At 46.3% G+C, this 15,504-nt stretch overlaps 1 protein-coding gene across 3 annotated transcripts in view; it reads left to right on the top strand.

The window, feature by feature from the left end:
- LOC146398908 (uncharacterized) overlaps window positions 1–6,203 on the top strand; it is a 74,564-nt gene extending 68,361 nt beyond the window's left edge. For all 3 annotated transcript variants that reach the window (XM_084980831.1, XM_084980829.1, XM_084980830.1), the window contains 2 exons: window positions 332–379; window positions 5,492–6,203. In XM_084980831.1, coding sequence (XP_084836957.1) covers window positions 332–379; window positions 5,492–5,511 — 68 coding nt within the window. In that variant the 3' untranslated portion in view covers window positions 5,512–6,203. The remainder of the gene's footprint in view (window positions 1–331; window positions 380–5,491) is intronic.
- The last annotated feature ends 9,301 nt before the right edge of the window (window positions 6,204–15,504 follow it).

Raw genomic sequence — 15,504 nt, 5'->3', positions numbered from 1 at the left:
TGGGAGAGGGATCCCGGGACACTTGGGTGACGCCTGCTGCTTGGAGTGTGGGGCAGGTGAGTCTGAAACTTAAAAACAGAAAGAAATTGATGTAAAGATGTTCACCGCCTACTTTAATAAGGAGAGGGAGCAGATATGAGATGCCTGAATGTTGGCATCTGTGCTCACCTTGTGTGGAAGGGTCTCAGTCCATGGAGCAGAGGGAAGGTCTGGGCACCTGGAGGAAAAACCAGGGTGATGCTCTGTACCCGTAGTCACCTCAGGGAAGCCGGAGAAACGGGAGGGCCACTCTTTCTAACTCCTTGATTCCCCTGATGGTGTGTTTCTACAGACTCAGTGGTGGAGAGCCTGAGCAGCCGCCAGGATGAGGAGGCTGCAGGTAGGGAAGAGCACGCAGCTGGGATCCAGTGGGAGAGGGTTCCTGGGAGCACCTGGGTTCCGCCTGCTGCCGGGAGAGGGAGGAAGTGGGGGATAGGACTTGGCGGGTGGGTGGGTGGGTGGCCTAATGAGTGGCACTCTGCTGTGGTGTTTTCCCCTGTGAAATGGATACCACGAAGAAGACTTGGGTCCCTGGTCTTTGTTGTGCTGTGTTTGTATTCCTCTCTCCTTTTCTTTGAGAGGGAGAATCGATTTTCCCTCCCAAAGCTGCTCCTTCCTGCTTTGGTCTCTGCCCGTTGTGCAAGTTTGCTTTGTGATTGGCACCGTGAGGGCCCAGTGCACAAGAGCTGTTGACTTGGTTTCCTTTATTGGCCTTGAGGGACCTGAAGTGGTGGCACCTGAAGTGGTGGCACCTTGACCCTGGAGACCAAGTTGGTCGAGTGAGTGTCAGGTGGTGGGTGAGAAGGCAGCTCTCTGGCTCTGCATGTTTGGGATTTCTGGCCTCCCTGTCCTATTGTGTCCTCACGGTGTGTCCTGAGGGAAGGGATGTTCGCAGAGTTGGATGAGTTAAAGGAGGCATACTTGGAGTTCCAGTGGTTAAGGAATCCAACTAGGAACCATGAGATTGCGGGTTCGATCCCTTGCCTCACTCGGTGTCTTAAATATCCAGCATTTTTGTGAGCTATGGTGTTTGTCGCAGATACAGCTTGCATCCTGTATTTCGTGGCTGTGGTTTCGACTGGCAGCTGCAGCTCCCATTTTGTCCCTAGCCTGGGAACCTCCATATCCTGTCAGAGTTGCCCTAGAATAAAGAAAAAGACAAAAATAGTATAAAATAAAATAAAGGAGAAGTCATCTGGGGTTGCTGCATAGGATCCAGTACCCTTGAGTCCTGTCCACCTGCACAGCTGACCCCAGGCTGCTGTCATGACTCTCCTCCCCTCTGGGAGATGTCCATGTCCAGCTGCCCAAAGAGACCACCCCTGGCCAGCAGGAATTTGGGGGACTGTGTGAAGGAGCTGCTGGCCTTGCTTCAGACCCTTTCTCTCCTGGCCCTGTGACCTCATCTCCTGGGATTGACCATGTCCCAGACAGAGCCTCTGGCAGCAGGACCAGGTGGTCACAGCTCCTGTTGGATCCCCCTCTTCCCATCAGACTGCTATCCCCTGATCCCCAAATCCCAGTCATGTTGACCCTGTGTCCCTTCCTAGCCTGGCCCTGGTCTCCTCCCTCCCAGGTCCCCGAGGCTCAGGCCAAATGGAGGCAGGTGGTGAGCATTCACATCGGGTCTGTACTGAACCAATCTCAGCCTGAGAGAAGTGACACAGGGTCCTTTCCCTCTGAGTTTGTGTCAGCCTCTCTAAGGCCTCCCTCATGTCGGGGCTCCAGAAAACAATCAAGATGAAGGCATCTATCCCTCAGTGCTCATGTACGAAGAGTGGCTCACCTGGCCCAGCCCTGCATCCTTGTGGATGCTTAGTGCTCCTGGCATCACACAGAAGACATGGCAGGATCCCAACCTGAGTGGGAATTTCCAGGGTCTGGGTCTTCCCTCAGTCTCTGTAAGGCCCAGGGATGGCCTGGGCCATCCCATGCCACCCATTCTCAAACTGAGGTTGGAACTTCTGTAAATTCTTTGACATAGATGACAAGTTCAAATGCAGCAACCCCTGAGGCAATTCAGTTCTGTCTTCTCTTGGGAAAAGTGAAAGGCTAGGATTCAAATTTGTTGTATTCCTTTCAGTGACTTTTCACTGTGTCATCTAATAACATGAATGTAACTTGTTTTAGTACACTTTCAAAAGCATTGTCTTCTCAGAGTTCCTGCTGTGGCTCAGTGGGTTAAAAACACGACATGGTGTCCATGAAGATGCAGGTTCAATCCCTGGCCTCGCTCAGTCAGTTGAAGAATCTGGCATTGCTGCAAGCTGTGGCATACATTGCAAAGGCGATTCAAATCCCACCTTGTGGCATCTGTTTTAGGCCTGCAGAGGCAGCTTGTCCCTGACCCCTAGCCCATGAACGTCCATATGCTGCAGGTGTGGCTGAAAAAAGAAAAAGAGAATACCTTTCTTCTATATACTTTTCATGCAGCAATAGAATAAAAAGATAAATTTATATTTCTACTACCACATCTTCATGATTTTTTGAAACTCTTAATACTGAAAAATATTTATTGAATTTCTTTTGCTATAGATTATTTACTGTATTGTGTTAGTTTCAGGTGTACAGCTTCAAATTCTTTTTCTTTACAGGTTATGAGAAGATATTGCATAGAGTTCCATGTGCTACACAGTGAATCCTTGTTGCTTCTCTATTAATCTCACACTCCCAATTGATCCCTTCCCTTCCTTTCCCTTTCCCCTTTGCTAATGGAAGTTTGCTTCCCATGTCTGTGCGTTGTTTCAGTTTTGTAAAAAAGCTGGATTGTAGTCATGTTTCAGATTCAGCATAGAAGTGTTAGAACTTTCATCTTTGTCTAACTTACTTCACGTAGTATGATAATCTCTAGGTCTGTCCATGTTGCTGCAAATTGCATGGCTTCATTCTTTCTTATGGCTGAGTGTGACTCCTATATATACATGAAGTATTTTTTGAAGAAGTGAGGTATTTTTGTACCTATTTCTGCTGTACAGCGAAGGGACCCAGTCACACCTATTTATACATTATTTTTCTCTTCTTATGTTCCATTGTGTTCTCTCCAAAGAGACTGAATACAGTTCCCTGTGCTACAGCGTAGGGCCTCATTGCTTATCCATCCTAAATGTAAGCGTTTGCATCGACCAACCCCAAATTCCCAGTCCATCCCACTTCCTCTCCCCTCCCCCTTGGCTCCCCACACGTCTGTCCTCTAGATCTGTGAGTCTGTTTCTGTTCTGGAGATATGTTCCTTTGTGCCCTATCTTGGCTTCTGCATGGAAGTGATGTCATGTGGTATTTGTCATTGTCTTTCTGACTTGTGCCACATACCATGATAACTTTAGTGGCATCGCTGTTGCTGCCAGTGGCATTGTTTCTTTCTTGTACACAGCTGAGTGGTACGACATTGTATATGTGTACCCCATCGTCTTCATCCATCCATCTGTTGGTGGACATTTAGATTGCTTCCATGCCTTGGCTCTTGTGAATTGTGCCATGAACATACAGGGGCATGTGTTTTTTGAGGGGGGTTTGGGGTTTTTTTTGTTTTTCATTTTTTTGTGTTTTTACCATTTCTTGGGCCGCTCCCGTGGAATATGGAGGTTCCCAGGCTAGGGGTCAAATCGGAGCTGGAGCTGCTGGCCTACACCACAGCCACAGCAATGCAGGATCCGAGCTGTGTCTGCAAACTACACCACAGCTCATGGCAACGCCGGATCCTTAACCCACTGAGCAAGGCCAGGGATTGAACCCGCAACCTCATGTTTCCTAGTTGGATTCGTTAACCACTGAGCCACGATGGGAACTCCACAGGAGCATGTGTCTTTTTGAGTGAAAGTTTTGTCTGGGTAGATGCCCAGGTGTGGGATCGCTGGATCATATAGGGTAGTACTGTAGTGAGTTTTCTGAGGAACCCCCATACTCTTTTCCAGAGTGGTCACACTGATTTCCACTGCCACCAACAGTGTAGGAGGGTTCCCCTTTCTCCACACCCCCTCCAGCATTTGTTATCTATCAACTTAATGACGGCCATTCTAACAGGTGTGGGGTGGTCCCTCGCTGCAGTTTTGATGTGTAGTCCCCTCGTACCAGGCAAGGTTGAGCATCTCTTCATGTGCCTATTGGCCATCCCTAAGCCTCATCTGGAGAAATGTCTCTTTAGGTCTTCCGGCTCTTTTTGCATTGAGTTGTTTGGTTTTTGTGGTGGTGGATGAGTTGTATGTGTTGTTTCTCTATTTTGAAGGTAAAGCCATTGGTGGGTGAATCATGTACAAATATTCTCTCCTAGAATAGATTTACAAGGAGATCCTGCTGAATAGCATTGAGAACTATGTCTAGATACTCATGTTGCAACAGAAGAAAGGGTGGGGGAAAAACTGTAATTGCAATGTATATATGTAAGGATAACCTGACCCCCTTGCTGTACAGTGGGAAAATAAAAAAAAAAAACAAATATTCTCTCCCATTCTGTGGAGTTTTTCTTTTTTAAAAAAAGGTCTCCTTTGCTGTGCAAACGCTTTTGAGCTTAATTAGTTCCTACTGATTTAGTTGTGTTTTTATTGTCATTATTCTAGGAGGCATATCAAACAAGATCTTGATGCGATTTATGTCCAAGAGCATTCTGCCTGTTGTTCTCTAGGGGTTTTCTAGTATCTGGCCTTACATGGAGGTCGCCCAGCCATTTGGAGTTTATTTCTGTGTATGGTGTTAGTGAATGTTCTCACTGCACTTTTGACAGGTACCTGTCCGGTTTTCCCAGCACTACTGATGGAAGACAATGTCTTTCCTCCAGTGTATGTTCTTGCCTCCTTTGCCATAGAGCAGTTGACCCTTGGTGCTTGGGTTTATTTCTGGGCTTTCTGACTGATCAGTGTTGCTGCTTTTTCGCCAGGATCATAGAGTTGAATGACTGTAGCTTTGTAGTATAGTCTGAATACAGGAAGACTGATTTCTCCACTTCTCCCCCCCCCCCTTGAAAAGCACAAGCGAGAATGGCCAGGAGGTAGAAAGCATTCTCAGGGTAAAAGGAGGTCTTCAGGCCTCTGTCCATTTCTGCCACGCAGGTCTCATGGTTAGTGGTATAAAGCATGGGCTGCAGGGGCTGGTTACCCCTTCCCTTGGGTTATCAGATGTCCTGCTCCTCCCAGGGCCCCACTGGGAGGGACTACATCCTTGTCTCCTGGAGCCTCCCCTTTCCGCTGCATCTGTTTCACTGTGCAGGGATCAGTCCCTTGAAGGCTGCCCAGCCCAATGCACAGGGAACTCGCTCCTGGAGGACAATTGTATTCCCTCTTTGCTAACAGAAAACCTCCTCAGCTAAGCACAGCATAGACGGCAGTGCCACGGGGATCTGAGCCCTGGGGAGTTCCAGGCCCTGAGGAGCCTGACGGACCCACACATCCACCCAGGGGAGCCCTCCTTCCATCTGACTCTGCACCTCCTCGGTGATGGCATCCCTGTGTTTGTGTTGCAGACTCCTCTGGGACACCTTGAAGCCTCAGCCTGGGACTGGAAGAGTCCAAAAGTTTCCATCTTGACCAGGATACAAGATTGACCTCACTCTTCATCTATTACGAGCCAACTTTAGTATAAGCTTAGTTCTTTATTGTCTAGATTTAGTATTAAGTTCTGATACATGTTTACTACTTGGTATATAAGATTTTGGTAGAATGTAAGATTGTGTATTAAATAATTGTTACCTATCCATTTGCTTTTTTTAAAACTAGTTTTCGATAAAATAAACACAGGTATAGGAAAGCCCCCTTAAGCAGAGGTAGAACTTAATGCACTGGAGTCAGGCAGTCACCCTAGTGTCCACCCCCTGTCCTGTCACCCGCATCAGTCCTGACTGAAGAAGGGGACTGTGGATTTAGTCCTGACCAACTGCCCTCAAGCCAGTTTCTTTCCAAGGATTCTGTGGCCTCATGTCGGTTTGTACCTTTGACCATGGGAACTCTGTCACGCTCCCTCTTTCAGGATGACATGGTTGGCCGAGCCTTGCATGCCCAGACCCTGGCTGCTGGAACATCCATATCTCACCTTTTCCCTCCTCATGTCTCTGACATGTTTCTTTATATCCCATGCCTGGAGTTGGTATTTTTAAAACATGTAGAGTGACACCGAATGAGACACAGATAAAAACTGTAAAAGTAATTTTAATAAAGTACACTTTGATTGCAAAGCAAGTGTGTTTTGTGTTAATGGATCCCTTGGGAGGATAAAGAATGGCATACCCAAGTATGGAAGGCAGAGATAGGAAACATGAGAGAAGGCATGAACGTGCAGATTTTTCGGCAAAGGCCAAGAGAAACATTTCTTTGTCCACAGAAGGAAGATGTGGTGCTGCAGAATTGGGTGGCAAGAGTATTTTCTCTATTCCAAAATCTGAGAGTGAATCCCAAGGTTAACACTTTTCCCCTCCCCAGAATGCGTTGTCACACCTTTCCATTGTCCACGCATCGTCGTGCTCTGCTCTCCCTGCCTTGTAGGACTCTGGGTTCTGCATGATCAGGGTTGCACCTGAAACAACAAAGAAAGAGAGGGAAAGACCAGCTGTCTTTGCCTTGGCTTCTCAAACCCCTCGGGCTCTCCTGGGCTTCCTGGCTTTCCGTGTCTAAAGATGCTCCTAGTGGGAAGCTGAGTCCTGGTCATTCAGATAGGACGTGGGATGGCCAAACTGGGTTCACCCCTGGGAACAGACTTTGCACACTTCCCCAGGTTGTAATGCACATCCCGGCCCCAACCCCACCTACCCCCATGCTCCAGTGCTTCTACTGGGCGACCACAAAAAGAGGAGGCTTTTTCCACCGTCCACCAGCAACAAAAACAGAGGAGACAGAGACCAAAAGGAAGACAGACAGGGAGAGAGAGAGAGGGCTGAGCATAAAATGGGGAGAAAGTGGAAACAAGAGTGAGAGAAAGACACCAAAAATTCAGAGAGAAAGAGAGGGAAGAGAGGCAGTTGACATAGTGGCCTTAGCATCGGGCTCAAGTCACCCCTAGTGACCAAAGCTGTCACAAGTCTGAGCTATCTCAAGGTGTTTTTCGTCCTGGTGAAGCATCTCCCCTGGGGAAGCCATTCTGAAGTTGGCAGAGGGGTTGAGGGGCCTGCAGCTCCTGGGGTCCCTGCTGGGCCGATCAGGTCAGGTTCTCCCCCAGATTTCCACAGACACTCACCCAGCATCTGAAGGGGATGCAGTCCATCCAAAAAGATGTGCTCCCAACCATGCTGCTTGAAGAGCCCCAAGAAGGGAACCAAGACACCTGCCTTTCATGTTCTGGGAACCAGACAGCTATCAGCAGGATACTCCTAGCATGGACTGCTCTAATGCAGTCAGGTCAAGCCAGGAAGCATGGCTGAGAGCTAAAAGAAGAGCTGTTGGCCAAAGGGAAAGGAAACTCCAATAAGGTGCGAAGTACAGTGATAGACCCCCAGGCTCCAAGATCAACAGAGACTGGACGTGCAGAGTTCCCTCCGCCTCCCACAGCAGAACCTTGGTCTGCACTGGCCTTGGGCACCTGCCAGCATGAGTTACCTGCTCCTCTCAGTGCCCCAAAATGAATACCAGTTGCAAAGTTGGCTGGGCCTCTCACCCAACCCGACACCACCCTATGCCCTGAAATCAGCAACCCCTCTTTTTAAATCAAGTGAGCAGGCTTTGAGTCATCAGCACCCTTCAGACCTGAGATCCAGACAAATCAAGGACCACCCAGCTTGTATCCACATGACCTGGATTCAGGTAGCTTCCTTCTAACGAGGGTGCCACAGAGGAGGAAGAGGCTCAGACGGAGAAGGAAGAAGGCGAGTGTGGAGCTCTCTGGAGAGAAAGGGCACAGGGATGAGCACAGCCTGCCCCCAAAATACCACCACGTGGACACACTGTGCTCATGACCAGAAGCCAAATTCCATGCCAGCCTGATTCTAGGAAGCTGCACCTCCAGGATTCAAGCCAGGTACATCTGGACCAAGAATGCTGCCTCCAAGTCATCAAAGGGCCCTCAGAGCCCCCTGATAGCCTGTCCAACTCTCTAGGCACTGGGCTGCCCAACCAGACAGGAATGGAACCACAGGTGTGAAAGGGGAACTATGTCCCCTCTCTGAGTTGAGGCAAAGAGGGCCAGAGTATCAGAGGCTGCATGTACCCAGGTGCAAGGCCCTGGGCACTTCCATGAGGTTCAACCCACCTGTCTCCAACCCCATCTCTGAGCCTGAAGGCACAGCCAGGGAGCTGCAGAGGGACTCTGCTGGTGTCTGGCACCATCTGGTGGCCATGTGCTCTGAGACCAATGCTCCACTTTTCCTACTGTTTCCTAATACAGACCCCCTGTCCCCACTGGCCTTGGGGCATTTGCCAGCATGACTTCCTTAACCCTCTCCCTCTCAGTACACTGAGAAGCACTGCAGGTGGGGATAAGCCTATCTCAAGGTCTCCCAGGGCTCTCTCCCCACTCGAAACCACCCCACTCGCTGAAATCTGTGAGCCTTGCCTTTTTTTGTGTGTGTCTTTTTAGGGCAGTATCCTTGGCATGTGGAGGTTCCCAAGTTAGGGGTCTAATTGGAGCTGTAGCTGCCAGCCTACACCAGAGCCACAGCAATGCAGGATCCGAGCCGAGTCTGTGACTGACACCACAGCTCATGGCAACATGGGGTCCTTAACCCACTGAGTGAAGCCAGGGATCAAACCTTTGTCCTCATGGGTGCTAGTCAGATTCATTTCTGCTGAAACACGATGGGAACTCCTGGCACTGCATTTCTAAACATTCATACTGAACCATCAGGAAAAGAACGAAAACAACCCTATTCACCACTGCATCCAAAAGAACAAGGAGTTCACACTGGGGTGCAAAGGGATCGGTGGCGCCTTGGGACCCCTGGGAGGCACGTTCCATCACAGAGGGTTAAGGATCCAGTGTTGGAGCAAGACAGCAGAAGCATAAGAGGACACGCTCACCCTCTCCCACAAACACATCAGAAAAACACATCTGCACGTACAATGACTCGCACAGAACATCCACTGCCTGCTGGCAGAGGAACCTAAACCTCCAAAAAGGGCAACTCTTGAGAGAACTGGGAAGAACCAAAGACAAAAAGAGAGGGTAAAGGAATCAGGGCGGGACTAGCATTCCTGAGAGGGAGCTCTGAAGGAGAAAAGGATCCCACCTCCTGGGAAGGCAGCTAACTGACAGGGAGATAAGCTGAGATGGAGGAATCTCAAAGTCACCACGAAAAGCACAGCAGCTGGACTGAGGAAGGCAAAGCAGAGTGAGAGCTGCATCTGAACCACTGGCCGGGACACCCCAGCCAGAGATGCGCAGACAGGGGCTGGGTGCTGAGACTCTGGCTCCAGAGGGGAGTCCTGGGGAGAGGACTGAGGCTGGCATGTGGGGACAGCCTGAGGGGCTAAGCAGCTGTGCAGCACAGGCTGAGGAGAGGAATGCCAGGGCAGAGGGAATCCAGGAGAAGGGCCAACCCACACGAGAGGCCAGGCACCATTGCTGGGGAAGGGAGGGGCATGGGTGGACCCAAAGGAAGCTCCAGGCACCAGAGCTGCCCATGCCCCAGGCTCAGAGGACCAGGTGGCTCTGTGCAGGTTCCCAGCAGGCGGTGAGAAGCCTCTTGCTCCTCGAAGGGAGACTGGGCACTTCTTCTGCAGGCTGCCAGTGGTCAGGCACCTCTTGTGTGGCCTAAGAGCATCAGGGGGCTGAGTGCTGTGTGGTGCCTCTTGCACCATCTACAGGCAGCAGGGACAGGCCTCAGCGGTTGCCTCAGAGGCCAGAGAGAAGCATGGCCTGCCACCACTGGGGACATGTGAGTGGGCTCCACCTGCAGTCACCTCAGGGGTTGGCAAAAAGAAGAGGGCACTGCACCCAAGCACCATACACTTTTGCTCTCACTCCCCTGGGAACACACCTGCCCTGCAGCTGCCATTGCCAAATGCTCTGGGCAGCACCCAGAGATGGTCATCTGTCCCTTCCCAAGACCCTACAACTAGGAGCAGCTGGCGCAGCACCTCCTGTGGGGGATAGGCAGAACAGGGTGCTTCTTGTATGGTCTGCATGTGGTGGGGGCAAACCACCACAGTTATCTCTGACTCCAGAGGCAGTCATGGCCCGCTCCCACTAGGGGTCCCTGAACAAGCACCACCTCACCTGTGGTTCCAATCACCTCAGAGGAGGGCATTGCAATTGAACACTGCTGCTGCTACTGCCAAATGCTCTGGACTCCTCGTAGATCTGCCTAGAGCTCATTACCACTTACTCGGACCCTGCAACTATGAGTAGCCTGTACCACATTCCTGCAGGTCCTTGCTGCTGTTTTGAACCCAATGACCAGGCACTGACTGCTGGCCCTACCCACTTCCTCCTTCTCCCTGAAAACACACTGAGTGTCCTGGAAATAACAGTCTGCTCACACCAAAGAAAGAGACAGAAACTATTCAAACTCGCACACCAAAAATAGCCACCCTCCCCCCCACAAAAAAAGAATACATAGAAGTAGCCTTGCAAGACTACAGTTTGGCTTCCCTAAACTCACAGACAAAGAAAAACATAAGCAAGATGAAGACGCTCAGAAACCAATCCCAGTTAAAGGAAAAGAGGAATTCACCTAAAGAAGTCAACAATGAAACAGACCTCTGAAGTCTGACAGACATTGAGTTCAAAAGGGAGATAGTGAAAATACTGAAGGAATTAATGCTGATCAAGGAATTAAGAGAGGATATGAATAGTAATGCAGATTCCTTTAGAAAGGAACTAGAAAATATAAGAAGGAGCCATGAAAAACTAGAAAATTCATGTGCAGAGATGCAAACTGAGCTAAAGGCACTAAAAAGCAGAATGAATGATGCAGAGAAATTAGTGACTTGGAAGACAGAATAATGGAAATCACCCAATCAGGACAGCAGACAGGAAACCAAATGAAAAAACATGAAAGCAATATAAGATATCTGTGGGATAATATAAAGCAGGCCAATCTACAAATAATAGGAATTCTAGAAGGAGAAGAAAAAAAGGGGGGATTGAAAATGTGTTTGAAGAAATGATGTCTGAAAACTTTCCAAATCTAAAGGAAACTGATATGAAGATACAGGAAGTACAGAGGGCCCCAAACAAGGTGAACTCAAACAGGCCCACGCCAAAACATAAGAAAAATGGCAAAAGTTAAAGATCAAGAGAGGATTCTAAAGGCAGCAAGAGAAAAGCAAAGCATTAATGATAAGCAAAGCCATAAGGCTATCAGCTATTTTTCTCTGTAGAAACCCTACAGGCCAGAACAGAGTGGCAAGATAGATTTCAAGGGCTGAGAGGAAAAAAATCTGCAACCTAGAATACTCTATCCAGCAAGAATATCATTTAAAATAGAAGGGAAAATACAGAATTTCTCCAGCAAACAAAAGCTGAAAGACTACAGCAATACTAAACCCATTCAAATAGAAATACGGAGGAGTTCCCGTTTTGGTGCAGTGGTTAACAAATCTGACTAGGAACCATGAGGTTGCAGGTTCGATCCCTGGCCTTGCTCAGTGGGTTAAGGATCCGGCATTGCCGTGAGCTGTGGTGTAGGTTGCAGATGCAGCTCGGATCCCGTGTTGCTGTGGCTCTGGCGTAGGCTGGCAGCTACAGCTCTGATTGGACCCCTAGCCTGGGAATCTCCATATGCCACGGGAGCAGCCCTAGAAAAGGCAAAAAGACAAAAAAAAAAAAAAAAGAAATACGGAAAGGGCATCTCTAAATAAAGAAAAAAAAAAAAAAAAAAAAGGAAGAAGAAATAGGATGGAAGGAACCATAATTGGAAAGCAATCCCTTAAGTAAGTCAGCATATAGATCTAAACATGAAGATGTTAAAAAAAGGACTTCAAAATCATACAATGTAGGGAAGGAAATTAAGAAAATATAGATTCTGTTTTTATTTTAATGAGGTGTTCGAGGCTATGTGACCATCAGGCTAAAGCAAGCAGATATAGGAAGGGGTTAAGAACATACTTTAACAACAGGGCAATCCAAATCAAAACTGAACATTACATTCACAAAACCTGAAAAGAAAAGTACTCAAACATAAAATAAATGGAAATCATGCAGCCAAAAAAGGAAGAGAAGAAAAGAGAAACATAGAATCAACAGGAAAACCAGGTAGAAAATGGCAATAAATACCTATCTATCAATAATCACCTTGGATTTCCTGTCATGGTAGAGTGGAAATGAATCTGACTAGGAATCATGAGGTTGCCGGTTCTATCCATGGCCTTGCTCAGTTGGTTAAGGATCCAGCGTTGCTGTGAGCTGTGGTATAGGTCACAAACACTGCTTGGATCCCACTTTGCTGTAGCTGTGGTGTAGGCCAGCAGCTACAGCTCCAATTAGACCCCTAGCCTGGGAACCTCCATATGCTGCAGATGCGGCCCTAAAAGTCTAAATAAGAATAGGAATAATAAGAATCACCTTAAATGTCAATGGACTGAATTCTCTGATCAAAAGACACAGAGTGGTAGATTGGATTAAAAAAAGCAAAAAGCATCCATCTGCTGTCTACAAGAGAGTCACCGCAGGGAAAAGGGCACATATAGTTTGAAAGTGAGGGGACAGGAAAAGATATCTCATGTCAATGGACAAGACAGGAGAGCAGGAGTTGCAATACTCATATCAGACAAAATCAACTTTAGAATGAAGGCCATAAAGAAAGACAAAGAAGGACAGCATTTAATGGTAAAAGGATCCATTCAAGAAGAAGATATTACAATCCTCTATATATATGCCCCTAATATAGGAGCATCTCGATACCTATAACAAATACTAAGAGACATAAAAGGAGAAATTTATGGGAATACAATCATAGCAGGAGACTTTAACACCCCACTCACATCAATGACAATCCTCTCGAGAGAAAATCAATAAGGCAACAGAGATCCTAAAGGACACACTTTAGAAACATTGAACTTAACATTATCAGGGCATTACATCCAAAAAAATCAGAATATGCATTCTTCTCAAGTGCACATGGAACATTCTCAAGGATCGATCACATACTGGGGCACAAAGCTAACCTCGACAAATTTAAGAGTATAGGAATTACTTCAATTATCTTCTCTGACCACAATGGCATGAAACTAGAAGTCACCCACAGGAAAAGAAATGAGAAAAAAACTTACTACATGGAGATGAAACAACATGCTACTAAAAAAACCTATGGGTCAATGAGGACATCAAGGAGGAAATTAAGGAGTTTCCATTGTGGTGCAGTGCAAATGAATCCTACTAGGAAAAATGAGGTCTTGGGTTCAATCCCTGGCCTCACTCACTAGGTTAAGGATCAGGTGTTCCTGAGAGCTGTGATGTAGGTCACAGATGTGGCTTGGATCTGGCATTGCTGTGGCTGTGGTGTAGGCTGGCATATGCCACAACATATGGCTCTAAAAACCAAAAGAGAAAGAAAGAAAGAAAGAAAGAAAGAAAGAAAGAAAGAAAGAGAAGGAGGAAATTAAAAAATACATCAAGACAAATGACAATGAAGACATAGCTACTCAAAATCTATGGGATGCCACAAAAGCAGTGCTCAGAGGGAAGTTCAGAGAAATACAGGACTTCCTCAAAAAAGAAGAAAAATCTCATGTTGACAACTTAACCCACCACCTAAATGAATTAGAAAAAGAACAACAAGCAAAACCTAAAGTCAGCAGAGGAAGGAAATCATAATGATCAGAGAGAAAATCCATAAAACAGACATTCAAAAAACAATAGAAAAAATCAATAAAACTAACACCTGGTTCTTTGAAACAGTCAACAAAATTGACAAACCTCTTGCCAGACTCACCAAGAAAAGGAGAGGAAAAAACCCAAATAAAGTCAGAAATGAAAAAGGAGACGTCACAACGGAAACTACAAAAATACCAAAAAAAATAGAAAAAAGAAAAAAACCATGAGAGAATACTCTCAACAATTATATGTCAACAAGTTTGACAAACTAGAAGAAACAGAAACCTTTCTAGAGACTTATACAGCCTTCCAAAACTGGATCAAGAAGAAATAGATCAACTGAGCACCCTGATCACTAGAAATGAAATTGAGTGTGTCATAAAAACACTCCCTACAAATAAAATTCCCAGGACCAGATGGCTTCACAGGAGAATTCTACCAAACATACAAAGAGGAACTTACACCCACCCTCCTTAAACTTTTTCAAAAGGTTGCAGAAGAAGGAACACTCCCAAAGACATTCTATGATGCCACCATAACCCTAATTCCAAAACCAGACAGAGATACCACCAACAAAGAAAACTATAGGCCAATATCTTTGATGAATATAGACTTGAAAATTCTCAACAAAATTTTGGCCACCTGAATCCAACATATCAAAAAGATCATACACCACGACCAGGATGGATTCACTCCAGGTTCACAAGGATGGTTCGACATGTGCAAATCAATCAACATCAAACACCACATTAACAAAAGAAAAGTCAAAAACCACATGATCATCTCAATAGATGCAGAAAAATCATTTGACAAAGTCCAACATCCACTCACCCTAAAAATTCTTGCCAAAGTGTGTCTAGAGGGAACATACCGTAACATAAAAAAAGCCATTTATGACAAACTCACAGCAAATGTAATACTCGATGGAGAAAAGATGAAAGCCTTCCCACTCAAATCTGGAACAAGATGAGGATGCCCACTCTCGCCACTGTTACTCACCAAAGTATGGGAAGTTCCTAGCCACAGCAACCAGACAAACAAAAGAAATAAAAGGCATCCAACTAGGAAGAGAAGAGGTAAAGCTGTCACCGTATGCCTACAAAGACATGATACTGGATATAGAAAACCCTAAGGACTCAACCCAGAAACTGCTTGAACTGATCAACAAATTCAGCAAAGTAGCAGGATACAAGATGAACATTCAGAAATCAGTTTCATTTTCGGATACTACCAATGAAATATTAGAAAAGGAACACAAAAATACAATACCTTTCAAAAATACAATACAATACCCCAAAAATCAAATGCATGGGAATACCACGGACCAAGGAGGTGAAACACACATATGCTGAGACCTAGAAAACATTAATCAAGGAAATTAAAGAGGATTCAAAGAAATGGGAAGAGAGTCCATGCTCCTGGGTTGGAAGAATTAATACTGTAAAAATGTACTCACTACCCAAAGCAATCTACAGATTCAACGCAATCCCTATCAAATGACCCATGACATTTTTCACAGAACTACAACAGACAATCCAAAGATTTATATGGAATCACAAAAGACCCAAAATTGCTAAAGCAATCCTGAGGACCAAAAACCAAGCAGGAGGCTTAACTCCCCAGACTTCAGGCAATATCACAAAGCCACAGGAAACAAGAAAGTGTGGTGCTGGTTCCAAAACAGACAGACAAACCAATGGAACAGAAGAGAGAACCCAGAAATAAACCCAGACACCTATGGTCAATTAATCTTTGACAAAGGAGGCAAGAATATAAAATGGGAAAAAGACATCTTTT

The sequence above is a fragment of the Sus scrofa genome, chromosome 10, assembly GCF_054392235.1.
Source record: "Sus scrofa isolate SSC_HxYL_T2T_F1_AM1 chromosome 10, Sscrofa_HxYL_maternal_Yorkshire_Landrace_v2.0, whole genome shotgun sequence".
Taxonomy (NCBI): domain Eukaryota; kingdom Metazoa; phylum Chordata; class Mammalia; order Artiodactyla; family Suidae; genus Sus; species Sus scrofa.
The sequence above is the reverse complement of the archived record's forward strand: the minus strand, read 5'-3'. Positions and strand labels throughout refer to the sequence as shown.